The sequence below is a fragment of the Leucopleurus acutus genome (assembly GCF_964270905.1).
Source record: "Leucopleurus acutus genome assembly, chromosome: 6".
NCBI lineage: Eukaryota > Metazoa > Chordata > Mammalia > Artiodactyla > Delphinidae > Leucopleurus > Leucopleurus acutus.
Window position 1 is genome coordinate 60,267,434 of NC_139149.1, and position 27,953 is coordinate 60,295,386.

Sequence of the window (27,953 nt, forward strand, 5' to 3'; positions counted from 1 at the left end):
ACTGAGCTTAAAAATTCAAGTCCCTAGACATGTAAAGCCAAGGACCAGATCAGATAGGTGGTTTGAGAACTCTGTAAGTGCTACCCGGGGTGGGGTGGGGCGGGGGCGGGGGGGTGATGGTGGTCAAGTGAGTCCCCTCTTTTTTATACCTCCTAATTGCATCATGGGGCTTTCCACTGAGATACTAATTTACAAGTGGCTCAGGATATTCACAGACCATGAAGGCAAACCAAGAACTGTCCGTTTTTATATGAGGCCCCAGATTAGTTCAGAGACAAAGTCACTCAAAAGTCAAGCTTTTATTCTATCACAATCGTGTACTTTTACAAGCTTAAAATGAGATCAGTTTTCCGAGTTAATGTTCTGTGCTGTTAGAACCAACATTTCTGAAGTCTCTGGCAAAGTAACAAAAGACCATTACGTGTAGACTAATCAGAAAAATATAAGGGACAGGAAATGAAGAGATTTTCTGTCTCTGACTCTTTGAATCAGAGGGGACAGAGATGTTACAAAGGAGCTTTGAGAAAATAATACTAAGAGACAACTAGAGATAAACATCAATCTGGATTTTGATGCAGGAAAACTGATTAATCACGAGTTAGAAAATTTACTCTCCAAATGGGGCTGGCAGATTATAAGTGAACAGAAGCTTCACACAAATATGTTAACGATAAAAGCATTTGTGCTTTTTGGGGGGTTCTGACCTGAGCCATGCCCAAAGTGAAGTTATGAAGGTAATATGATAAAACTAAACTAAAATGCTATCACGGACTTTTTTCAAATCAAATTTCTCTTAACTAAAAATCTGATTAAGATGGATCTACAGCTAGGTGAAAAAATGTTCACTTATCCTAAAAATACATTAACTATCACTAATATTAAAGGAGGGAAAACATGAAGAAATAGGCATATACCCAGTTATCTATATGCAAAAGTTCTTGGAATTCTCAACTTTTGTTGATATACAAATTTGTATACATATATAGAATGTTAGAGAACTTCTAACCAAATTAAACATCTTTAGCATTTAATTTCAGCCCCTAATAAAGGCAGTTACCTCAAAACTAATTCCTTTCTCTTATTAATGGTTCTGTTCTACAATATGCAATTATCACATTAGAAATTAGAGAAAGTAAAATTACACAATCTTAAAGGATTTTTAATGAGATTCCAAACTTCTTTAAGAAGTCTATGCAATTTACTTTGGAAAGGACTCAAAAGCAAGAGATTGGCTTTTTTCTTATACTGCTGACACCCCTAACAAGCCACTAATCTCTACATTCCTCCAGTATAGAAATATAGCAGGAATTTTCACTGCAAACTTGGTTAACTGCACCTGTACCTGAGTTTCATTTATGTTTTACTTAGTTCTTAAAAATAAAAAAACAACTTTTCACTTCATTTTATTCTTATTTCCCTGCTGAAGTTTACTAATTTTTATGTTAGCAAAAGAATATCACTATTTGATTCTCAAAAACAACATACTCACTAAAGAGCTTCTAAACTGTATTCATTACTCAATTGAATCCTCTTTAAACAACCTTTCCTCTGTAGAGCAAATTGCCTTTAAAATCATTTCTTTTCTTGCTTTTTGTGCTACATTAAGTAACTTTCAATGTTAAATTTATGTGTGTGTTTTAAAACTTCCTTATCTTTAGTGTAACCAAGTAACACAGTAGAGAGGCAAGGGCTGGCCTAGGTGGGAGTCTGCACTCCACTGCAATGGTCTTCTGATCACAGAGGAGCACAAAAGGGCCATGGATGGGGACAAGGGCAGTCTTGCAGGAGTGTGAAATGGGAGAGAATGGGAGGGTTCAGGGAGGAGGAAACTCTAAAACTGTCATCATAAAAGAAGGCGGCTAAGCGGCAAATGATCTCCAGATAACTATTTTATCATTATTTTCTTTCAGAACTTTCTGCTACAATTTTAGAAAGTGCTTAACTTATACATACTAAAATTTCAACTGGTCTTAACATATTTTAATAGCAAGTATTTAAGAAGTTTTGTAATTTTCAAGGTCTAACCTTTTTAGTAATGAACTTTTTACACTCACTACTGAATTGAAACAAAAATATAACCCACCAGATATGAAAGGGTTAGTTTTCACAATAATTTCATAATTTCAAAGGAATGATTAAAAATGAACATTCTATTCAGTATGGTCAGAACAACAGCAACAACAAAAAAAATCCTTTAATTTTTGAAGCAGAATTTTTTTCCAGCATTATTTTCTTTTTGGTCACAGTCACCTATGTTATATCCTCTGTAATATCATTACCATCATCTTTTTATAAATGTCCATCTACAAATTAATTAACTTTCTTGAGACAAATCCCTGGTATACTATTCTTCTGATTCCTATGAAAGACCCACTTTTAAGATACAATTGCAGCTGCCCCACAAGCTAGTTGCTGTGTCATACACACGCCTTAAAATTCTGTAATCAGCCACCGCCAGGTGCCGTATCGCATTCAGCACACCACAGTCAGTCAATACAGACATCCCCAAACACACCAAGGCTGGTTTTGTCAAATGTTTTATTGAGTGTAGACATCTGGAGTACTGTAAAACATGCATTATCTGTAGATTCAAAACGGAGCAAGCCACATTGTCCTCACTGTCAAATGTGTCAGGCTTGGCACACATGATGGAGATTAATGAAGTATCATGAGAGTAATATGGTTCCTGAAAAGCTTCTACAATTTGGAGTAGGGTCTTAATCACGTGAAAAGGAAAGCTGTTCACATTTAGTGAACTTGCACTTCATTGGAGGTACACAGTATTTTAATTTTAAAACAAATAAAAATAATTCTGTTTGTAGAAGATTCCCATCCCCCCAACTTTATTTGCCCTTTCAGTTTTCAGAAATTTTAATTAAAAAAAAAAGTATATGCCTTTTGGAAGTTGTACGTTTATCTGAGTGATGGCTAAAATTTATTTCTTCTTCGGTTGCTGAGGTGTATTAAATTTGAAGAAGATAATATCTCCATCTTCAACAATATAATTTCTGCCTTGTTGTCTGTACTTTCCAGCAGCCTGTAAACAGGAAACACAGAGGAAATGAGTTTTTTTACAATTAAATATATAAGGTAAATGGTAGGAACACACACAAAAAGTATTATACTTCTTGGGTCATATTAAAGGAAAAAAAAAAAAGAAATACAGGAAGGCACACAAGTTCAAGACTAGACTTGGAGAGGAGCAAAGTACTCCTGATTTGGGCAGCACTAGATTTTCCATACATACATAATCATAATGTATTCTCCACTAAATTGTTGGTACATAAATGTAATTATACCAATATCATTAAGTTTCATTACATGGTGTTTATGGTACATTTCTGATGTGTCTGCAAACATCCGGCAAGTCACTGTAACAAACAGATCAAACCAGGCAGGAAAAAAGATTATATAACTAGGTTAAAGCTGCTTTATTTGCTTAAAGAAATTCTTTGGTGATACTGGTGATGCCAAAAAGACAGCTTGCTACAAAGAAAACCATTATCAACTGTCATGTACAGATTTTAAATTATTTCTTTGTAGTTTTTAATTTGATCTTGACAATGACAATACATAGTGGTGTATACTAGAATTGAACACAAAGAAGTTTACTGACTAATGGCCCTAGTTATAAGCAGACTCTAATAGGTTGGAACTGCAAAGACAGATATACTTTCCACTTGTAAATTAGTCAGCAAAGCAACTGATTTCACCCGCTGGCATGTAGATCAAGACAGCAATCCTCCGGTAATTCTAACATAAACAAGCGGCAGTTACAGAGACCCAGGTTCACCCCGTGGCACAGCACACACACTGCATCCTCAGCACAACAGGCTCTTCAACATCTACATATTCTCACTTAACACTGCACACAACCAACCCAGTCCCACATGACCCCACACTGACCACTCAACATTGAGGACTTGATGATCTTTTGGAAAAAATTCTCAAAAGTATTTTACTTCTGTTGGAATTTACTGAGAACACGAAACGTTTGCCCAACAGATTAGTACTTCCCTTCGAAGATATTGATAAGAATGTTCAAAGTCAAATGGAATTATACTAATTAGAAACAAGACTAAGAAAGATCATACATCTGAGGTTAAAATCAACAAACCAGCTCATAGAGCCCTAGTAAGCATATTTCAATTATCTAGACCACATATAAAAAAACACCTAGTAATAAGTGTTTTTAAAAATGAAGCTAATTTTTAAAAAGCCAGTATACCCTAACATTCTAAAAGGCATACACACACACACGTGATTTTTGTAAAGCTGTGATGTATGGAAGGCCATATGCTACTTGTTTTGAGAATCTAAAGTCCAATGTTATAAAACTATATAGACAACTTAAATCAAATACATATTGACATGACATATTAATGTAAGTTTATATACTTTGTTATCACTCAAGTTTACTACTAATTAAAGGTGACAGTGTTCCTTTAAATTCTCTAGAGACCATTTAATCCATTTCCACTGCTATCAGAAACACTGGTTGAAAAAAAAAATCAATACCCATTTGTGAATCTTGAGTATGTATTAAACAAGACACGTCTAACCAGTTCATTTGCACTTGAAAGCAGCCATCTGTAGAAGCCAGCTTTGCCTAAGCAGATATGATTGCTAATAATGTGATATCCCTGTAGACTACAAAGCCCACACAGAGCTATTCAGTATATAGTTCACAACACTGGCATTAAATTAGTTATGCTGTACTGGTGTTCGAAATACATATACATACATACACATATACACAATCTTGCTCTCAAACCTAAAATCTACTTGATGATGTGCAAGTAAGTATTTGTTGAATAAAAGAAATTCATAAATGCTTCATTTTATTTGTAGTTCAAATTTCGAAATGTTAGTTTTGGAGATTAAAAACCACATAAAATACATCATGGTATTCTAAGCTGAAAAGCCAGAGGTCAATCTTTTCCAATTTATTGTATAAAAGCTCCCAGTTAGTGTTAAGCATTTCTACAAGTAGGCAATATTATTTTATTGTATATTAAAAAATTTCCCTGTATTGTTAAAGGAAGTATTCACAATTTATATATCTTCAAGTTTATTACAACATAGACATCTATTAAGGGTTGGTAAAACAGGCTTATCCCCTGAGAGTATAAAAAAGAAGCAGCTGATTTCTGAATTCTAGTAATAGAAAAATATCCTTATTTTAATCATCTTTATGAAAAAAATATATGCCAGCATCATGTAGCATGTTGAAAAATAATCTGAGATTTTTCAAGTCTAATTAGTATTCTTGACAAAGTCCAATCTTAATACACTATATTTGCATATTTATCTATCGACACAGATGACACTATTGGAAAGTTAATGACTTTGTTTAGTTGTAAATTGTAACTTCTTTCATTCCTTTTTAAAAAACAAAATAGCTCTCATTCCACATTGAACCAATTATACCAAGATTTTTCCCTTCTCTTCCTGGTGTTCCAACAATTCTATTATAGTCCTGCTGTTCAGTATGATCTTTCCAATGATAACAGTGAGAATAACCTAAACTTGAAATAAACTTTTTTGCATTCCTTTGAAATTATGAAATAGTAAACACAAGAGACCTCTTTAAATTCTTTAACGTTTTCTACAGTAGTCTTCAAATAACAAATTAAGTTAATGATAAAGAAACCTTTTTACAACGTTAGTTTAATCCCTTGACCTATCTATTTATTGATGAGAGATGACATACCCCCTGGACTTTGCTAAGTAAACCTAATAAAGTCAAACAAAATCAAGTCTGCAACAGAATTTACATTAAAAGAAATCATTTATTACTCATGTATAACACAGCTTCACTATTAGTGGATGCAAATCAAATTATACTTAATTAGCTAAAATAAAGCACAATTTTGGACCTGCCCTCTAGTGTTGAGAAAGCAAATCAAGTTCCCAAAGATCTTTAAAAAAAAACGTACAACCATGAAGTTCAGCAAGAACAGGTTTTATTTAACTAAATTTATATTGCTTTCTTTGAATTAATGTTAAACATATACATACTACTTCTATTTCACATATCAAATATAATAAGTATAATTTTTCATTGGTCATCAGTGAACAAATTCTTTGAAATTATTTATAACTACTTAAAGCTAGCTTTAAAAATTTTTTTGTTTTAGAAAAACACCACAAAATTACTGACAATATACACATTTAAAAAATTGTCTAAAAAGCATGTAAACATCTACAGCTCTTCAGTCAGTTGATAGTAAAACTAATGCTGACACAGTTTAAAAGACAGTTATTCATTTTAATCCTGAGTATCTTCATATTAGCAAAAATTATAAAGTGTGAAACTAGAAAATAATTCCTTACCTTGACCGCATTTTCAGAACCTTCCTCTTTAAAATCTTCGTATTTCATTACTTCAGCCATAATGAATCCTTTTTCAAAATCTGTGTGAATCTTTCCTGCAGCTTGAGGAGCCTTCGTCCCTTTCTTTGAATAGAAAGACCAGAGAAAACTAATTGCATTTAAGATGACTGACTGAAAGCGTAGAGTTTCTTTTCTCTGATCTGCTGTTGGACTCAACTTAAACTTAGTTTAATATCAGTTAAGATGTCAGATATACAATTAGAACATTTTCAACACTGGGCACTATCTGTGCAGCAGATTTAGCACAGACATATCAGTAGATATTAAAGAAGTGTAGCTTTGTTTTTCCTAATAGTCATCCACGGATTTATCGATTTAGATGCAGTGGTCTGGTTTCGGCGTAGGTTGCATTTCGATTTTCTATTCTTCACAGTGGAAAAAAGTAAGGATTTTAAATAGCTTTCAAGTTGAATTATCAAAGGTTTCAAAAAGATAAAAAGCCTTGAAAATTTCAGCTCATCTAAAGAACATATAAAAATCAATATATAAAGGGATTTTTTAAGATATTTCCAACAAATCATACAATATATGTTCAGCAAATAATTTTAAAATCCTCATAAAATTTTAATAGAATTTTGAACACTTTACATAATACACCCTGCCTCTAACCATCATAAAGGAAAATTCAAGTTGATACAGGAAGAGAAATGTCTTATAATTACCCCATATGTTAAATTACAAGGACGTACATTCCAGACACACACAACCATGGAAAGAAATTTGAGAAATAATGGGTGACCTAAAGGCTGCTTAATAAAGCATGTTAAAGTGGTAAGGAGTCTGACACTATAAAGCACAGTTTTTACAATAAAAGATGTATTGGGTTAATATGGCTACTCACTGATGCTTACCTGACTAAATATCTTAGCACATTAAATCATGGATACTTACAATCAGTCTTAAAATAAACCAGCTTTCATATATTCAAGCCCAGAATATGTTATCTTTCCTGCCGTACATACTTAAGTTTGGAAGTTTTAAGGCTTTAAAATATATAGTAAAAATAAACCCTGGCAATTTGTTTACCAACCTGGATTTGCTTTGACATTATTTTGTAAGTCTATATAAAAGGACCTTAGTTTTAAGTCAATCAAACATTTTTTTTTACAAAGGAAAGAGGAGATCAAAGAAAAGTGAATCTCACATTCACAAAACGCATTTAACATTATGTTCAACTGACTCCATGTTCCTATCCATCTTAAATCAAAATAGATGTAACAATAAATTAAGGTAGTCAGTGAAAACAGAAATCAAAGCAGCCCTAAAATTTATCATGTAGCATACATTAAAAAAGCATAATAAAAGAATGAATAAGACACTGAGTATTTCTAAAAGTTCTGACATTATTTTTATATTCTGTAACACAATTTCGGATTACATATATTTCAAAATATTTTTCAACAGTAACTACCATATTACAATATATTTTCATTTAAAAGCAAGCCATTACAGTTCAGTTTCTATTGTCCTCTGGGAATAAATTAGTCATTCTTTCTGGTGGTAATCAGTTATACATCAATATTTAAAATACATATCACATTATTAAAGAAGATTGAATATAAAACACTGCAAAAATAAACACTACTTTTATGAATTCAAATTTAAAAAGCCATGAATTATTACACATTGAGTTTAGCTCTTTGAGCCCAACTGTGTATCTATGAAGAGCATAATGATGTCATATTGCTTTTATTGCTGAAAATGTAATCCGAGCAAAGCAAAGGAGGAAAGAACCACCCGCAACCCAAACAAACTTAGCGAATACAAAATGAAAAGCAACATCAATTTCACTGCAGACAAACCCAGTCACACAGATTAAGCAAGCACAATACTGGTGTGTCTTATCTCTGACCACAGGAGGAGGGTAGACAGATTCTACAGGATGAAGAAATTCAGACTATGTAATAGGCAGAATCAATTGTTACCTGCCTCAATCAATGCCGCTCCACTTTCACTGTTCAGCAGCTCACAAATAATTAAAGTTATCCTGGACAAAAACCTCATCTGTAATGACTAGCTAACCGCCACCATGACAAACTTCAAAGTCAGTGATATCAATCTGAATTCAATAGTGTGGAACTGGATATAGCTGATGAATAAGTATGAATCTTACCCTGATGGTCCATGCACGCACTTCATCTGGGCCTGCAGTGAAAAAGTATTCTAGTTGGAGTGCTGCAAACCCAGCCTTAATGATCTTTGGCAAAGCGCTGAAATAAAATGTAACAAATTCACTCAACATATAAGTTGATTGTGCCAGAGATCAGTACAAAGCTAAAATTATTCATTTCAAGCAGAAAATGTTAGAGATATTAGTAAATGACCATTCATCTTTTATAATACACTTGAAGAAGTCAGAAAGCACATAACTATTCCTAAAAAATTCCTTCTAAAATTGGTTTTAATTGTACTAGTCTGAACATATCATTTTGAATCGTTTATTATAAAAAAAAAGAAAAATTTGATCTACCCATTCTATGATTATTTTCCTCCAATATCAATTATTTCCAGGACGTGGGTCATGAAAGCAAAATTATTTGATTGAAATCCAATGTTTAAACAATATATTACTGTTACTCGGAAAAAATTAAGGCAACTGATTCACCCTTTCCCCTCCCCCACTGAACATGACGAAAGAGTTTTGGCGATCATTCCTTCTCAAAAATATACATAACTAATACCTATGTTATAATTAAAACACTGTACGGAGATGACAGATGACAGTTAAAAACTTAATTTAAAATAAATCTTTTCACTCTGTCTCATGGTAAAGAAAGGAGAAGATTCCCTCTTTATAATGGTAATTACTCTGTCATTTATTATTCTATCAGCGCAAGCAATTAAATTACTGCAAGGAAATAGTTGATAATAAAGTGTAGGGAAAATGAATGCTAATTAACCTTTGTGTCATGTTCGCTTCCAGATACTTCTGTCTCTCCTCAGCACTCAATTCTTGCAACTTGAGTTCCAAGGCCCCACTAAAAGGAATGACCAAGGCACCTGGGTCATACTTGTCCACCCACTCTTTAATTTTTATCAACCTGTAGACAAAAAAGGGCACAACATTATCTTGTAGTGCATGCATGACTGTACCACATTCATTATTATCAAGTAGCACATACATATTCATAAGAATTGCACAGTTTTATGATGCCATCTTTTTGTGTATAGCTTTCCAAGGTCAAGGCATTAACAGGCAGCAATTGCTTCAGGTATACGCCATAATATTTTACTGTAATCTAGTTTTACTTTAACACATTATCTATAGGAACTAATACAAATATTTTAAAACTTTTTACAGTTACACTAAATTTGCTCAGCATTAACAACTGTGACCTTGAAAACCTCAACGTTACGATTTATTATTCTCCTTACTTCACAAAGTATATTTTTAAAAAGCAAAAACACAAAGTTCTATATTTATAGGAATCACACCTAAAAGTGTCAGCTAATTTCGAAGAGCTCTGACAAATACAGAATTTGTTCCACCCAGATATCTATATGCCTGGTTCAGTTCCTTCTTGGACTAACAAGACTTTACAGTTGTCACTGGTTTTGAGGGAGATTTTTGTTAATTAAAAAAAAAAAAAAAAAAAAGTCTGGAAATATAGATATACAAAAACCTAGTTGATTGTGTACACATTGTTCTTATGAATCTCACTCTTGTAGGATCATGAATAATAGAACTACAGAGGAAATAAAGTACTTTAATAGCAAAAGGGTTTGGAAAGCCAAATCAGTTAGGAAATTGATATCGAGTGTTACCTGAAAAGACATTATTGAGTGATCTGTTCCAAAACGTGGAGTATTTTAGCCAAGTGGTAGTTAGAACATAAATGAGATAACTGTAGTGAGTATATTAACCAGGTTCTGATCCTACCACTTTTCTAGCTTTTTATTCCTGGGCAGGTTACTAAACCTTTCTAAGCCTCAGTTTCCTCACCTATGGAGATAATAACAGTACATATTATGATGTAGGTAAAGAATCTAGAAAAGTAAAGCGAGGCATATAGTATACAAATATTAACAGCAGTTAGTATTGTTAATTTTTATTCTCAGATAATCACAGCATATGTGCCTATGATTCTGGAATAGAGCTTAGTATAGAACTGGATATGGATTTCATAGTTCAATATATATCATAGTCTCATATAGTTCCACTTATCTCCCATATTTAGACCAAGGTTTTAATAACTATCATGGTAAAAAAAAGTGAGGAAGTTATCCATAAATAAACAATGCAAATGTCACTACAGTGGATAAGAAACACAAGAACTAAACCACAAATTCATCAACACTCACCCATCAAAGAAAATGGCAGGGATGAGAGTTACTAGAAAATTAAGAATATGGTCTACTGAGTAGAATGGGATAAAGGAATGAAAAATTCACACAATAGTTCATACATGTTTGTTATACAAGGCTAACCTACAATTTACTTATTTAATATTTATCAGTGGTTTTTGATCTTCATAATATTTTTTTTCCTCTTTTGGTCACATCCTAAAAATAACGAACCAATCCCTAAAAATGTATTTTGGAATAAAGTATGTGTCCTTTAAAACAGGGAATCCAAACCAGCTATTTTCTTATCTAAAATTATGAAGGAAAGGTTAAAGAAAAAAGTAAAAATTTAAATTGATACTTCTTCCTATAATAACATTATGAGATTCTAACTTAGTTTATAGACTTACAGTATTCAAACAAAACTGTATATTAAAATTGACCATCAATGGTTTAGTAACATACATTTATTATACAAGTCAAAATCAAATATGTAATTTAAAAAAAGGAAAATCACACACCAAATATAGATTTAATAAAGTAAAATAAAACAAGCCCATGTAAAAGGATAACATATATATAAAATACACATTTTGTTTCATAAATATGGTCAACATAACTAATAAAACTAGAACTGTTATGAGACAACAAGATAAGAAATAATTACTTTGGCTGAAACATCAATTCAGAATAACAATAGTTTTACCCTGTCATTTTAACAGCCTTTCCTGCAGATTCCTCAGAGGGATTATTTGCATTCCTCAGGTGTTCTATTGTACAATTCAGATGAATAAAGACTTACAAATCATTCCTCTACCGCCAATGTGAGACTTTGATCTGGTGAATACACCATTGTACCTTAACTATAATTGGCAAAAAACCTGACAGTGTAGAGCATCACAAGCTTAATAACAAAGGAGAATATCTCAAAGTGTTGACAGATGATCTTCATAATGCAGAAGCAGAGCTGGTACATTTTAGCAATAAATGAGCACTGAGGTCTAAAGGTCTCTAAAGTGACTGACATCAGACCTGCTATAGCCTCACTAAAAGAAAAAGGTACCGTAGCACTCTCCGTAAAGTGAGTTAGGTCTTTGCCTGCAAGCTTCACTTTTGTGACTTTCACTGTCATAGAAAACACAGGGAAGATGAAAAGTGAGTTAGGTTCTTTGGCTGTCTGCTTTACTTTTGTTACTTTTACTATCAAACAAAAGCGAGAAATGTCCCAAAGTGATTTTTAATTACATATTTGAAATAAGCCTTGAGTAATTAAAAATACGACTTGATTTCAAGATTATAGACTGAAATACATATAATATATCTGTTAGGTCTTATGGTTACAAAAGTGTGATAATGAGGCCAAGATCACAAGTTTGAACCCCATTGGGACCAGTTACCTTTTGCAGAAAGATGTCTATTCTATTGCTACAAACCATACCCCAAACTATAGTAAGTCATCTAAAAAATGTGAGCTATTGGCACATGAGGGATATGGAAAATCAAAGTTGAGCTCAGTACCACTACTAGAAAAACAATTTCAAGTACATTCTGTCAAAGTGACTGAACAGTAATCTCCATACACAAATGTTAGCAAATGTCTAAAGAAAACTATCCAACTGTTAGTAACCAAAATAATAATGATATTGTCATAGAATATCAAATTATATGAGGGGAGAAGAAACAGTAAAGACAGTACACTCCTAAAGAGTTAAACTGTAAAGACTTTCAGAGCATTCATTTTATAAATTTATATAAATAGATTATTGCACAAAGCCAGAGATTACTAATAAGGAGCCAGAGCCACACTGATTTCCCCAAAGTCTTATGAGTGACAAATGGAAAGAGGAACTGCCATTAGTTGTATTTTTCTTCCTAGTAATGATTCCACAGCAAGGAGACTAAGCAGGGACAATCAGTTTTCAGGCTAAAGGGTTATGCTTTGAGACGCACTGGCAGGTTATGATCTGTTAGTGTCTTTGGACAAATGACATCTTTAATATTAAACTAGCATTAGATTTCTAAAAGATTATGTCTCAAATATACCTTTGGTCTTATAACCTGACCTTCTTATCCAATCTTGAAATTCCAGATTCCATAATTTGATTTTCCTAGGGTTAATTTACATGGTTTATATTTCTCTTCCAGGTACAAATTTTATCTAAAAATTGTATTTGTTTCTCTTTCAAATCTACCTGTTCTTTTGGGGTAACACTTTACACTTGTTTAATGAATTCTTATTCTCTTTCAAGATTTCTAAAAGATTAACTTAAAAGTTCCTTTCAGACTGCTCTAATTATTTCTAATTTCTTGTGTATAACTCTGTCCCCACCGCCCCATCATATGCCATCGGCTTATGACCTCTCAAAACCGTTGGCTCCTGTGTATGTGCTGTGTTATTCTTGGATGTGTGGTCATTTGGCAGGAGCCATTTTGTTCCAAGAGAATCTGTGGTCAACTGCTGGGTTGCTGACGTAGTTTTGTGGTTGTTTCTTCCGGGGAAAGACCTATGGAAGGTCTTGGGCTCCAGATCACTTTGACAGAGTTTCTGCACTAGGTCATTGGTAATGCAAATTGACCTGCTTCTTCTTATAGTACAGTCCCAGTCTCTAGTTTCCTGAGAATAACAGTTTCTTCCCTTTTCCAGAAGGGGTGGGAGCTGGGGCGTGCAATTTTCTAGTATCTGATCATGGAAAGGACAGCTCTTTCTAGGCTTTATGAGTGAGCCTTGTTCCAGCACCTGCAGCCTGGGCCTGTGCTCCGAGTCTTATTCCTATATGGAAACTAAGGCGTCTAAGCCATGAGCTCAGTTTTCCCTGAGGGTCATACACTGTTGAGTACACTTTCGACTATCACTGAGTTTCCTCTTTGTTTCTGGCACCTAGAGAATCCTTTTTCTTGCTTTCAAGTCCTGCCGCGTTCTAAAAATATCACATCATCATCAATACTATCTTTCCTGGTTATTTCCTCTGGTGTCTCTGTATATTAGAAACAAGAAGGGAGCCCCCTATATTGGTTCAGTCTACCCTCTTAACTGGAAGCTCTCCATACTAGAGTTAAATCCTCCATTTTATTGTGTCCTAATACAACAGCTTTCAAACTTTTTTTGACCATCACCCACAAGAAGAAATAGATTTTATACCTGATTCAAACATATGGTGCACATACACACATTATTTTCATATACATATCCAAACTGAGACTGGTTTCACAAGACAATACTTCTTACCTTTATAATGGGAATCTCAATGGTATGATGATATCTCAATGGTATGATATTCTGCATAAAACTAAATTCTTGAAACTTAAACTCCTGAAATAGTTTTCTCTAATATACTTTAATAAGAATTTTAATTTATTCTTTTCTACACTTCATGCCCATCCAGACATTCAACTATCCCCAGCTACTCAAATTCTGATTTTCTAAAAATCCTTTAAAGATGGCTCAATTTGGCTCTAAAGCCAAGTTATATTACCATTTATGCTATCTTTGTTGAACATCAGAACTCTCTCAAATCTGCTTATTCTACTTTCCAGCATCAAAGTAGATTTAAAATCTTTAAAATTGTTACATATGGTAATATTAGGTCCTTATACACACCTTGTATGGTTTCCTGTGTGAATCTAAGTCTTAACTTTAAAAAAAAAAAATCACTGATATCTTGCTTTTGACTGAATATAAATGCTGGCAAGAGCCATATGTCAGTACTCAGAAAATGAGGCAACTTATACGTCAGAGGATCCAGGGCTGGTTCGTGCAGTGACTTAGCATGATTCAGTCAATGTTATTAAAGACATGACCTTTACTAAGCCAGTTCCACTCATGTTGTTCAAGGTATAGATATACCAAAAATCCAGGGGGCACTGATAAACACTAGTCTCCTCCCTTGCAGGTTTACTCCCATTTCTATTAAAACCGCTCAAAGTCCCAAATAATGACTTTAAGATATCACATTTTTCTTTTCCATTTTCCAAACATGATCACTGCAAATTAATGTCAATTTGCAGTGTTCTAAAAGAAAAAAAAAAGAGTAAGGCTTATGGAAGGTAAGGCTATCTTCTTAAAGATGACAAAAACATTATGTATTAATCCAGTTATTTTACAAATGGCAATAAATACTAGAAACCTGCACTAAAATTAATACCACAGGGCTTCCCTGGTGGCGCAGTAGTTAAGAATCTGCCTGCCAATGCAGGGGACACGGGTTCGATCCCTGGTCTGGGAAGATCCCACATGCCGCGGAGCAACTAAGCCCGTGCGCCACAACTACTGAGCCTGTGTGCTGCAACTGCTGAATCCTGCGTGCCTAGAGCTCGTACTCTGCAACAAGAGAAGCCACTGCAATGAGAAGCCCACGCACAGCAAAGAAGGGTAGCCCCCTCTCACCGCAACTAAAGAAATCCCACACGCAGGAACGAAGACCCAAAACAGCCAAAAAAATAAATCAATAAAATAAATCAATTCTAAAAAATAATCATAATAAATAAATAAATTTATATTAAAAATTATCTTGCAATGAATAAACAGGAGAAAACATCAGGGTGAGTCCTAATTACGTTGTGTAAATAACAGAAATCCCATTCACCAGCTGGCAACTTGTCTGAGAGTGGGCATGTGAACTAGTTCTGGTCAATAGGGCATGAGAGGAAGCCTGCTAGGGGCTTCAGGAAGATTCTGAAAGGCTCCTTTGGCTCTTAAAAAGGGAAAAGAAGAGTGTCTCTGCTGGACACTATGTCTGGATCTTACCTCTAGAATTCCAGCAGCCATACTTTGACCAAAAGAATGGATGTAGGGAAAGATGAGAAAAACCCTTGGGCTTGAAACTGTCACAGGAACACTGAATTAACCAAACCTGAAGACAAACTGCCTTGGGTTTAACTATTACATGCTGGGATTGTCTTTGTTATTTGTAGCTAAAAGCATCTTGATACTGATAATGACCACATTTGGGGGTTATCTTCATTTGAGTATATGATAGCAGCTCCTCTTAACTGGTCTAAATTCAATGTATTCTTTAAGAAACCAGCTCCCGTAGAGCTTTCCCCGAGCTTCCACACAGACAGATGTTATTACCACACTCCATCCTACACTATAAATTGCCTATTTTTTGGTTATCTCCTCCCACTATAATAAAAACTTCTTGAGGTCAGGGACTTGTCTTTGTTCCCTGATATATCTACAGAACTCTCCTAGCACAGCGCTGGTATATAATGGATGCAAAGTGCTTTGACTAATAACTAGCCGAGGGACTACGGGCAGTTAAGTTCTCTTAGCTTTAGTTTACCCACCTGCAAACTGCTGAGTAGTTTTCAAATTGTTCTGGGTTCCCTATAGGAGCTCCCAAGGTGCTAGGAGGACAAATGGTGGAGACAGCAAGAGGGGAAGAATAGGGAGGTTCTCGACCCTCCACTTTTGCATTTTAACCAGAGCTGCGTCATTCTTATATGCTGGATTTTTGCATCAGACAGATTTCATCAGAAGAAATAGTTCTGTTGTTTTTAACAACTCTGAAGTTCAATGATTAAATGATCCTTTTAAGGTGGAAAATTCTACCATTTTATGGCATATGCCAGAAATTGAACAAATACAAGTGCTGAAATCTTTAGGCACTTCAGATTTCTGCTTAAATGTTACTTTCCACCACCTTAAAAAAGAAGCCTTTCCTTTTCCATTTCCTGTCACTCTCTATTCCTGCACCCTGACTTATTTCTTCATCACACATGATATACTATGTTCTTTTTTTACAAATTACTTAATTAATTAGGCCATACCTTGCAGCATGCAGGATCTTAATTTCCCGACCAGGGATCGAACCCACGCCCCGCTGCAGTGGAAATGCGGAATCTTAACCACTGGACCGCCAGGGAAGTCCCATATGTTCTTAAAGTTTATTATCTTCCACCCATTATTGGTAAACCCACTTACTCAGTTATTAGGGAAAGGAACTTTTTGAATACTTTGTTCACTGCAATATTTCCAGAACCACTTATGACAGTACCTGGCACAAGCATATGCTCAATAAATGTTGGGTGGATCAATAAATAGGAAAGCTGAAAGTTAATCTAAAAGATTAGGTAATGAACACTCAGAAGTAAGTATGTACTTCCTAGCTATCTGTCTCTTCTGCCAGAGTCAACCTTTAGGAATTAGTAAGCTATAGTTGACCTGACCATTGGAGGTATGCACATTTACTAGAATGGTGAAGTGAAAAATTATACCAACATTAGGTGAAGTACACCTAATTCAGGTAAGGCTATACAAAGAAAAAATCATAGTATAGTGGGATTATTTTCATTCCCAAGGTAAAATCTGTGGCTTGAACTACTGTAATTCAAGTCAGAACCATCAAGGTTCTCTGAGAATGTACCAAAACGAGCACCTTAAACTTCAAAATGTTCCCTGAATCTCAGGCTTCTTACCTCTTGCAAGGCTACCAGGTTAGGATTTGCATTCATATACTAAGTGGTCCCAAGCAGGTACATTTTTTGATACTTTAGGGCAGTGTTTCTCAAAATATAGTTTCTAGACCACCTGTGAATCTAAGGACTCTACGAAAAAACCTAGATTTATGATCGCTAGAAGTGGGATTTGCACCTAACCCTTACAACACTCTGTACTTTGATGTCTGAGAGCCACTATTTGTGAATCTCTGCCATTTCTTTGCAATTTGATATTCTAATCTTAAACGTTACACATAGAAATATTCTGTAACAATAGTTGTCATGAGGTATAAATCAATATTTGTAGCTTGAGACTATGAAACTCCGTTAGCTACAAGAAAACTTCCCAACTATATTATGATCCTATAGATGAGATTTAATTACTTCTGGCCACGGTGCCCCAGGATAAACTATCTTTTCTTCCACTTCTGTGCAAAGGTTGATTCAATCTATAATCAAAACATAAATTTACAGGGAGAGCCGCAAATCTTGATTTAACTATCACAGACACAAATTTTTTAATGTAGATGGTATCAGAAATGGGACTTCCATACCCAGACTACTTATGAAGATGAAGAAAATCAAAAAGACTATCTTTGACAGATTGGGAAAGATAGAGAAGATCTTTGGAATAAGAGAACGTGTGTATACGTGGCGGGAGAGAGAGAGAGAGCATGTGTGACAACACATGTCATCGTGGTAGTGTGCCAAAGAAATACAGTATCATAAAGGTGATGAAAACTTCAGCATCCAGTCTTTTTGAGACTGGTCTAAATTTATGAAAGGCTTATAGATGATAAATAAAACTAAACTGAGATAGGAATATATTTAACAAAAGAAGTATACTTGTAACAAAAACTATAAAGCATCATTGATAGAAATTAAATATCAAAGCAAATGGAAAGACATACGTGTTCATGGATTAGAAGACCTAACATTGTTAATAATTCATCTACAGAGTCAATGCAATCTATCAAAATTCCAGCTGCCTTTTGTACAGAAATTGACATGACCATCCTAAAATTCATATGAGAAATGAAAGAACCCACAATAGCCAAAACAATCTTGAAAAAGAACAAAATTAAAGGTCTCACCCTTCCATATTTCAAAACTTACTATAAAACTAGAGTAATCCAGACTATGTGGCACTGGCAAAAGACTAGACATATAGACCAATGCAACAGACTTAGAGTTCAGAGATACACCCATACGGCTAGATCACCTGATTTTTTTTAAATTTTGTAATTGTGGTTAAAAATAACACAAAATTTACCATCTTAACCATTTTTAAGTGTACCACTCAGTGGTGTTGACTATATTCACTGTTCTATAACAGACCCCCAGAACTTTTTTATCTTACAAAACAGAAATTTTATATCCACTGTTTTCTACCACCCCACCCACTCCACCCCACCTCCAGCCCCTATAAACCATCATTGTGCTTTGTTTTTATGAGTGTGCCTACTTTAGACACCTCTTATAAGTAGCATCATACAGTTTTTGTCTTTTTTTGGATTGGCTTATTTTACTTCACAATGTCCTCAAGTTTCATCCACGTTATAGCAGATGACAGGATTTCCTTCTTTTTTTAAAGGCCGAATAATGTTCCATTGGATGTATATACCACATTTTGTTTATCCATTCATTCTGTGGTGGACATTTCTTTGGAGAAATGTTTATTCAAGTTCTTTGCCCGTTTTTTTAATTGTGTTATTTGGGTTTTTTGTTGTTGAGTTTATGATATGGTCAACTTATTTTTGACAAGGGTACCAACACAATTCAATGGGGAAATAACAGTTAACAAATGGGGCTTAGACAAGTGAATATCCACAAACAAAAGTTAAAATGGACCAAAGACCTAAATGTAAGAGTTAAAACTATAAAACTCTTAGAAGAAAGCAGGTGGAAATCTTCATGACCTTGGATTAGGAAACAGTCTGTTAGATATGACACCCAAAGCACAAACAACCAAAGAAAACACAAACTTTTCAAAATTAAAAATTTTGTGCACTAAAAGACACTGTCAAGACAGTGAAATGACAATCCATAGAATGGGGGGAAAAATGTTTGGAAATCATACATCTGATAAGAGCCAAGTAGAGAGACTACATAAAAAAATTAAATAACAGACATGCAACAAGGATTTACTGTATAGTATAGGGAACTATATTAAATATCTTATAATAACCTACAATTGAAAATAATCTGAAAAAATATATATGTAACTAAATTACTTTGCTGTATACCTAAAACTAACACAAGATTGTAAATCAACTACACTTCAATAAAAAACACCACACAATAATAATTAAAACTTACAACTCAATAAAAAAAAGGCAGAAACCCAATTTTAAATGGGCAAAGGATTTGAACAGACATTTTTCCCAAGGAGATATACAAATGGCCAACACTTAAGATGTTCAGTATCACTAATCATCAGAGAAATACGAATCAAAACCACAATGAAATAGCACTCAACACCCACTAGGATGGGTAAAATTAAAAAGATGGACAGTAAGTGGTATATCCATACAATGGAAAGCAATTCAGTCATAAAAAGAAATGAAGTACTGATACATGCTACAACATAGATGAACCCTGAAAAACATTATACTAGGTAAAAGAAGCCACACACAAAAGGCTACATATTGTATGATTCAATTTATATGAAATACCCTCAACGGGCAAATCCAAAGAGACAGAAAGTAGATTAGTGGTTGCCAGGGGCTAGGTGGGGGAGGCAATGGAGAGGGACAGCTAATGGACAAAGGGTTTCTTTCTGGGGTGATGAAAATGTTTTGGATCTAGTGGTGATGGTGGCACGTTGTGGATATACTAAAACCTACTTTAAAAGGGAAAATTTTGTGTATATTAATTATCTGAAAAATAAAAAACCCAAAGCTGAACTGAGAATATAAAGATAAAAAACAGGGCTTCCCTGGTGGCACAAGTGGTTGAGAGTCCGCCTGCCGAGGCAGGGGACGCGGGTTCGTGCCCCGGTCCGGGAAGATCCCACATGCCGCGGAGCGGCTGGGCCCGTGGGCCATGGCCGCTGAGCCTGCGCGTCCGGAGCCTGTGCTCCGCAACGGGAGAGGCCACGGCAGTGAGAGGCCCGTGTACCGCAAAAAAAAAAAAAAAGATAAAAAACAAAAGTGCGAATATTCTGCACATTATGATCCTATAATGTCTAACCTTCCTGCAGAGATAGAAAGGATCAACAGAAAAAGCAGAGATTTTGGAGTAAAGCAAGTACTAATTCAAATGCCAGCTTAATCACATACCAGCTATAAGGTTCTGGGAAAGCCATTTAAGCTTCCTGAATCTCAGTTGAATCATCAATAACACAAATAATATATCCTCACAGGTTGATGTATTAAAGTGCCTAGAACAAAGGAGGTCTTCAAAGGTTAGCCCCCAAACTTAGCTGTCTCCTATCAGTGAGTGGGGTCATTCTCAACAGTTACCGTAGAATTAAAGTAACTGGAAAGAATGAAAGCACAATGATTGCAAATATATGTAGTAAATAACTATGTGTACTAATAAGCATTATATTAAACCTTGGGCAAGCAACTTTGAAAAAGGGGGTGTAAGGGATGGGGGAGGAAAAACAGACAAATGCATAGTTTAAAAACAGCATGATAAGCACTGTGATAGGGGAAGTAATGTGCCACAGGCACGACAAAGAGGAGGGGATGCATAATCTCAATAAAGGAAGAATTTGGCCTCATTAAAATCAAGAATTTTTAGAAAAAGAAACCAATACATTTAGTGGTCTTTTCAGTTATATAACTTTTTTAAAAAAATAGGAAAAGCAGAAAAGGAAAGGGGCTTTTGTTCATGACAGAGCTGGGATTTTGTGGGCCAGTAACAAAGTAAGAAACACCCAAGGGAAAGATAAGTATGGGTATGTATGTCAGAATCAATCTGCACAGACCTCCTTTCCCATATGGATTCTTCTTCCTGAAGTTGTTCTTAATTCAGCCTCTGGAGGGTGCTTCCATATTCTAACAAAGAAGTCCATTCCCTCATGATCCCGTTTATCCAAATCCTCTATTTACCATGTGGGATACATGTGAATTTCATAAAGGAGCAACTCAGAAGGATACAAACCCAAGGCAAATAGTCATTGTAAAAAAAGGAAAGTCACTCTTTCTGTATCTTTGGAGAACAATGATTTGGGGACAGTGGAGAAGCAAGAAGCACTAAAAAAGAGAAGAGCTCTCAATGCAAACTTCAGTAGTTGCAAATAGATACATGCACCTATTCTTATTAACAGACATTTTCACAGATGCTAAATGGAACCATGTTAGATGAGAAATGAAATGCCTTTTCCCTGTCAGTGGTAAGTAATCTGTGGCAAAACTTCCAGCTGCTTCTGAAAGAAGACTTATTCTCTGTTATAGGAATATTTATTTTGACATAATTTGGTATGCATAGTCTTATACAAAGTGCCAATTTGCTTAGTGGAATATTTTTATACAAGAAAAGGGATAACTAGGAAATGTGGGAGTAGAATCACAGCTAGCAAAATTTGTAGTTGGTTTCATAGCTTGTAGTTTGTCCTAGCAAGTAATAATAGGTCAGAGTCCATTATTTTACTGAAAAGACACTGTATGCAAAATGAACTTTTGTAAATAAAATACAAAAGTTAATTTATTTTAATGAAAGGAATCCTATAATTAAAGGATTCCCACACATAATCCCTTTGCAAAGGGAGGCAGTATAGAATATGATTACAGAGTACTGCAGCCAGAGAGAGGAAGTATCCTAGCCGTGTCATGGAACCTTTCTAAGGTCTCAGTTTTCGCATCAACAAATGGAGATAATAATAGCATCTACATCAGAGCGTTGCTGTAAAGATTAAATAAGAAAGTTCATGTAATATGCTTAGCATAGTATCTGACACAAGGTAAGTGCTCAACATTTATTATTTATAAAGTGAAGAATGGCTTTGCCTTTTTTGAATACCTCAATGTTCAGAACAAAATTTCTTAAACAGGAGTGTGCTGTATATTTATCTGTGATCTGGCTATTAATCAAATTTATCTGAGAAGGCAGGTCTAAACACTAACCACTTCAAACTTTATTTAAAGGGATGTCTTTTCTTTCTTACTTTCTCCTTAAACTGTCCTGTCTGCTGTATAGGAAAATGGCAAGTTTTGCTACTCATTAAAATCACTGCTGAGTGATACTCTGGCAGTTTCTAAGAAGGGCAAAAAATTACCTAGGTTTGCAAATATATAAAAAATAGATTTGAAGTGAACCAGTAGGAAGTATATTTGACTTTGCTGTAATTTCTAAACCAATATGAATCAAAGGAGTCAGTCTAGGAACCACTTGTTACTTGCCTCTGAGTATGAAAAGCAGCTTCTCACTTCCTGTTCCCTGGCCATATTGGGAGACACAAAATTAATAAAACCTTTATTCCTTTGTTCCCATTCTTAGTTCAAAGGTTTCTCTCTACTGCCTTTACACATTGCCTGCTACACTTATCTACTGTTTTCAATAAATTCACTTGAAAAGAAATTGCCAAAAGTAATTTTATTAATGACATATTACAGTTAAAGTATATTCTTGAGTGGTTTCTCTTACTTTACAATAAATTTTCTGCTCTTAGAATACATCAAAATAATAATTATAAGTGAGAAATTAAATGCTATGCAACCGACTTAAGCCCATGTTTAATTCTGTTCCTGGTGGAGATACATCTTTTCTCTAATAATTAGTCTAACAGTTATTAAAGGTACCCTATCTTTACATGGTAATCAAAGAAATAAAAATTAAAATAATATACCACTTTTTATCTGTCAAATTAGTAAAGATTAAAGCAAGAATAACACCCAGTGTTGGCTGGGGTTAAGGAAAAATGTACTTTCTTGGATGGCTACAAGGTTGTTCATTCTAGTTTACTCACCAGAAAAAAAAAAAAAGTCAAATAACCTCAATAGAAAACACTGGGGGATCTGGATAATCGAAAAGGGTTAATATCTAAATTATATAAAGGAATCATACAACTCAGTATCAAAAACCAAACAATCTGATTTTAAAATGGGCAGATAACCTGAATAGACACTTCTCCAAAGAAAAAATACAAAAGGCTAATAGACACCTGAAATGATGTCCAATATCACTAATCATCAGGGAAATGCAAATCAAAACCATGATGACGTATCACCTCATATCTATCAGAATGGTTATCATCAGAAAGACAACAAATAACAAGTGTTGGTGAGGATGTAGAGAAAAGGGAATACTTGTGCACTGTTGGTGGGAAGGTAGATTGGTGTAGCCACTACGGAAAAAGTATGAAGGTTTCTCAAAAAATTAAAAATAGAACTACCCTATGATCCAGTAATTCTGCTTCTAGGTATTTACCTGAAGAAAACTAAAACACTAATTAGAAAAGATATATGCACCCGTATGTTCACTGTAGCATTATTTACAATAGCCAAGATATGGAAGTAACCTGTGTCCATTGATAGATGAATGGATAAAGAACACACACGTGTGCATGTGTGCTCATGCACGTGTGCACGCACACACATGCACAATGGAATACTACTCAGTCATTAAAAATGAAATCTTGCCATTTGTGACAGGACGGATGGACCCAGAAGGTATTATTCTAAGTGAAATAAGTCAGTCAGAGAAAGACAAATTCCTATGATCTCACTTATATGTGGAATTTAAAAAACAAAACAAAATGAAAACAGACTCACAGGGAACAAACTGGTGGTTACTGAAGGTTGGGTAAAATAGGTCAAAGGGATTAAGAGGTACAAACTTCCAGTTATAAAATACATAAGTCATGGGGATGTAATGTACAACATTGGGAATATTTAATAATACTATAATCATTTTATACGGTGACAAACGGTTACTACACTTATGGTGACCATCTCATAATGTATTTGACTGCCAAGTCACTATGCTGTACATTGAAACTAACATAATATTGTATGTCACTATAGTTTGCTTTAAGAAATAAAATATAGCACATCAATACAATAGCGTATCATACAGTAATTAGAAAAACTATTATAAAATATGTGCAAAAACATTCATGGTGTGTTAAGACTATTTACTCACACAAGAGGTATTTATTAAATATTTACTAGGTGCTAGCAAAGTGCTGGGTTGGTAGGAATAAATGAGATAAACATTGTCATCGTCTTCACAGAGCTTATCACGTCAGCCTGTTCTCTCTTTAGGTATTTTAATGTATATTTGGATACACCTGATAGGGAACAAGAAGCCATTGCTGGCTTTTTAAAAAATTATGTTTTTGTTGCAGTATAATTAACAAAAAATAAAACATACAGATCTTGGGACTTCCCTGGTGGTCCAGTGGTAAAGAATCTGCCTTCCAATGCAGGGGGCACATGTTCGATCCCTGGTGAGGGAACTAAGATCCCACATGCCATGGGGCAACTAAGCCCCCACGCCACAACTACTGAGCTTGCACGCCTCAACTAAGAGAGCCTGCATGCTGCAGACTACAGAGCCCACACACCCTGGAGCCTGCGTGTCACAACTAGAGAGAAGCCCATGTGCTGCGAGACAAAGAGCGCACACACCACAACTAAGAGCAGACACAGCCAAAAATAAATAAATAAAAGAAATAATAAATCTTAAAAAAAAGTATAGATCTTGTACGTTTCAATGAATTTTGAGAATTTTATATACACATGTAACCACCACCTCAAAACAGAGAACATTTCCATGTCCCCAGAAGGTTCCCTTATGACTTTTCCCAGTCAATCCACCCTGCCTCTCCATGTTGCTCTGTGTATTTTATTGGTGAGGTATATGATTTCCATCACATAAATATGCCACAATTTATTTATCCATTTTTCTACTAATGTGAGTTGCTCCTAGTTTTGGGCCATTATGAATAAAGCTACTATTATTACTTTGTGTAAGAAAAACATTTATAAGATATGAACATATGTTTTCATTTTTTTAGATAAATACTAAAAGTTAGAATTACTGGGTCAGAGGATAAATGTATACTTGAAATAAACTGCCAATTTTCCAAAGTGATACAATTCCTGCTCCCCTTTCCTTGTCCACTTTTGGTGCTGTTAGTTATTTTGATTTTAGCCGTTTTAGTGATTGTATCTCACTGTGGTTTTAAACTGTCTTTCCCTGATGACTTAAAGATGCTGAGTACCTTTTCGTGTTTATTCATGTATCTTCTTTTGTGAAGTGTATGTCTAAGTCTTTTGCCCATTCTTAGAATTGGGTTACTAGTCTTTATATTATTTATTTGTAGAAATTTAAAAATATATTCTGGATATAAGTCCTTGGTCAGATATATGTATAGTGAATATATTTTTCCAGTCTGTGGCTAATCTGTTCATTTTCTTAACAGTATTTTTTGGTGAACAAAGCTATTCATTATAATGAAATCCAATTTTTTCTTTTATATTAGTATTTTTTCTATTTCATCTGAGGGATCTTTGCCTATCCCAAGCTGTAAAGATATTCTCCTACGTTTCAATGAAGGATCATGGATTGAGAAAATGTCAGCGTGAATATGTTTAAAGCAAATCAGAATGCCATGCATAGGAAAACAACCTACAAAGTCAAGGATGATAAGCTGGGAGGCTGTTACCCAACTTAAAAATGAAGTGATAAAGTTTTGGTCTAGGTTGATAAGCAGAGTAATGGAAGAGGAAGGAATGAGTAAGGGCCAGATTTAGAAGAAAAAAGATGGAACTTAGTGATTAACTGAATAAGATGTATGAAAGGACATATGTTAAAATGATTTGAAGAGATGAGCTTAAAAGATTCAAAGAGTACCAGTGCTACTAACAAGGATAAAAAAGTTTGAAAGTAGTTCCTACTGTGGATGTATTGTAGGAAAAAATAAGGAGTTTAGTTTTGTACATATTAAGCTTCATAATGATAATGGAATAGCCAAATGGAGATTTCTTGTTGCCGGTCTGGAATAATGAAACTTGAAAAGGGCTAAGAGGAAAAAGTAAGGCTATGGATTTGCAAATCATTAGCAGAGAGCAGCACATCTCAGAGTAACATCCATGTACCAGGAGCACCAGCAGCACCTAGGAACTTGTTGGACTTGACGATTCTCAGGGCCCCATCCCAGACCTAATGAATCAGAAACTCTGGCAGTAAAGGCAGCAATCTGTGTTTTAATAAACCCTCCAGAGGATTCTGGTGCACACTAAACTTTGAGAACCACTAGCATATATCCAGGTTAGAGTTGAAGGCATGAGCGTAGAGGGCAAGTGAAAAACGTTAACAAGAATCACTCAATTACTAATTGCCAGGGAAGAGCCATGACAGGCAAAGAGAAAATCAGTAAAGGAAAGATATTAGAAGTGGAAGGCTAATATGTCTGTCACCCAAAAGCCAAGCAAGAGAATGTCATGAAGTTTCTAAGCACAGTTTATTCAGAAAGAGACAGAGACAGAAAGACAAAATGGAGCCTTCTTCCATCTATTATATACCTCTTCTTCCCCATCTTGCCTCCCAACGGGGTCATATTGTCTAGTTTTCCTTTAAATAAGGAAAATCTGCAAACAAAGTAACGCAAAAAATACAACTGTAAAACTCCATTTCTTTTAAAATGAAAGGAGAAAATGACAGGCATCTTACATATGTAGTTTCATTTAATACTTATATAACTCTTTCCAGAGGAAGGAGAGAATGGGCTGTAGTGTGTAAGGCAAGTGGGGTCAAAATAAGCTGTTGTTCTAAAGATTGGAGAAATGACAGCATGCCTGTATGCTGATGCGAAACATCCACTGGGAAAGGAAAAACTGATGATGCGGGAGACAGAGGAGGAACTACTTCAGTAGGTGAGTGGGGATATATAATCACGTGCACAAGTGAAAGGTTGTCTTTGGCTAAGTGCATAGAACAGGGGTCAGCAAATCATTGCACATTTTTGTATGGCCCACAAGCTGAGAAGGGTTTTTACATTTAAAAATGATTTCTCATAAAAACAACAACAAAAAAGGAAGACTATTTTGTGACAGTGAAATTATACGAAATTCAAATGTGAGTGTCCATAAATGAAATTTTATTGGCACATGCCATGCCCATTTGTTTACATACTGTCTATGGCTGCCTTTGCAATACAACAGCAAAGGTGAGTAGCTGTAACAGAGACTGTGTGGTCCTCAAAGCCAAAAATATTTACTTTCTGACCCATTAAGGAAATCATCCGCTGCCACCTGGCATAGACATCCATCTAACTGTGCTCTAAACCTTTGATGTATCTAACCAGAATAGACAGACTTCAAGTGATCTACATATTTCTATTAATGAAGACTAAAAGTCAGAGTTGAAACATAATGGAATAAAGTCAACTGATTTCATCCAGCCAGCCATTCAATCAATCACAAAATTTACTGAGTCTGGTGCCAAGCACTGGAAATATAAAATGAACAAAACAGGCATGATCCTCATTTTCATGGAATGTAAATTCTTATGGGACAGAAAGAGAAACAAGTAAGTGAGATTATATAACTTATGCCAAGTGCTCAGAAGCAAATACACACGATGCTTTGAACAAAAGGGAGTCTGGGGATTACTCTAGACAAGGTAGTCAGGGAAGGGGTTTCTGAGGAGGACAGAAGAGCCAGCCACAGTGGAGAAAAGGGGTGTGGTGAACAGGAGAAGCAGACAATTAAATGTTCTTAGATTTCCAGACACAGAAACATGCCAGGATGGAGAAATTTATACATTATGAGTAGCACATGCATGGAACACTTTCCCTGATAAATTTTCCAATGATATTTTTACTACAAAGTACACACAGAGTAATTATATAATGGGTTCAAATGGTTTGGGAACAAAATACA

At 34.9% G+C, this 27,953-nt stretch overlaps 1 protein-coding gene across 2 annotated transcripts in view; it reads right to left on the reverse strand.

Annotated features, from left to right (window-relative positions):
* Positions 1-2,460: 2,460 nt before the first annotated feature.
* OLA1 (Obg like ATPase 1) overlaps positions 2,461-27,953 on the reverse strand; it is a 165,190-nt gene continuing 139,697 nt past the window's right edge. The window contains exons 9-12 of one of the 2 annotated variants that reach the window (XM_082841291.1): positions 9,297-9,437; positions 8,510-8,606; positions 6,337-6,459; positions 2,461-3,037 (exon numbers count right to left, since the gene is read on the reverse strand). In XM_082841291.1, coding sequence (XP_082697417.1) covers positions 2,936-3,037; positions 6,337-6,459; positions 8,510-8,606; positions 9,297-9,437 — 463 coding nt within the window. In that variant the 3' untranslated portion in view covers positions 2,461-2,935. The remainder of the gene's footprint in view (positions 3,038-6,336; positions 6,460-8,509; positions 8,607-9,296; positions 9,438-27,953) is intronic. The other variant, XM_082841290.1, reaches the window with a different exon arrangement.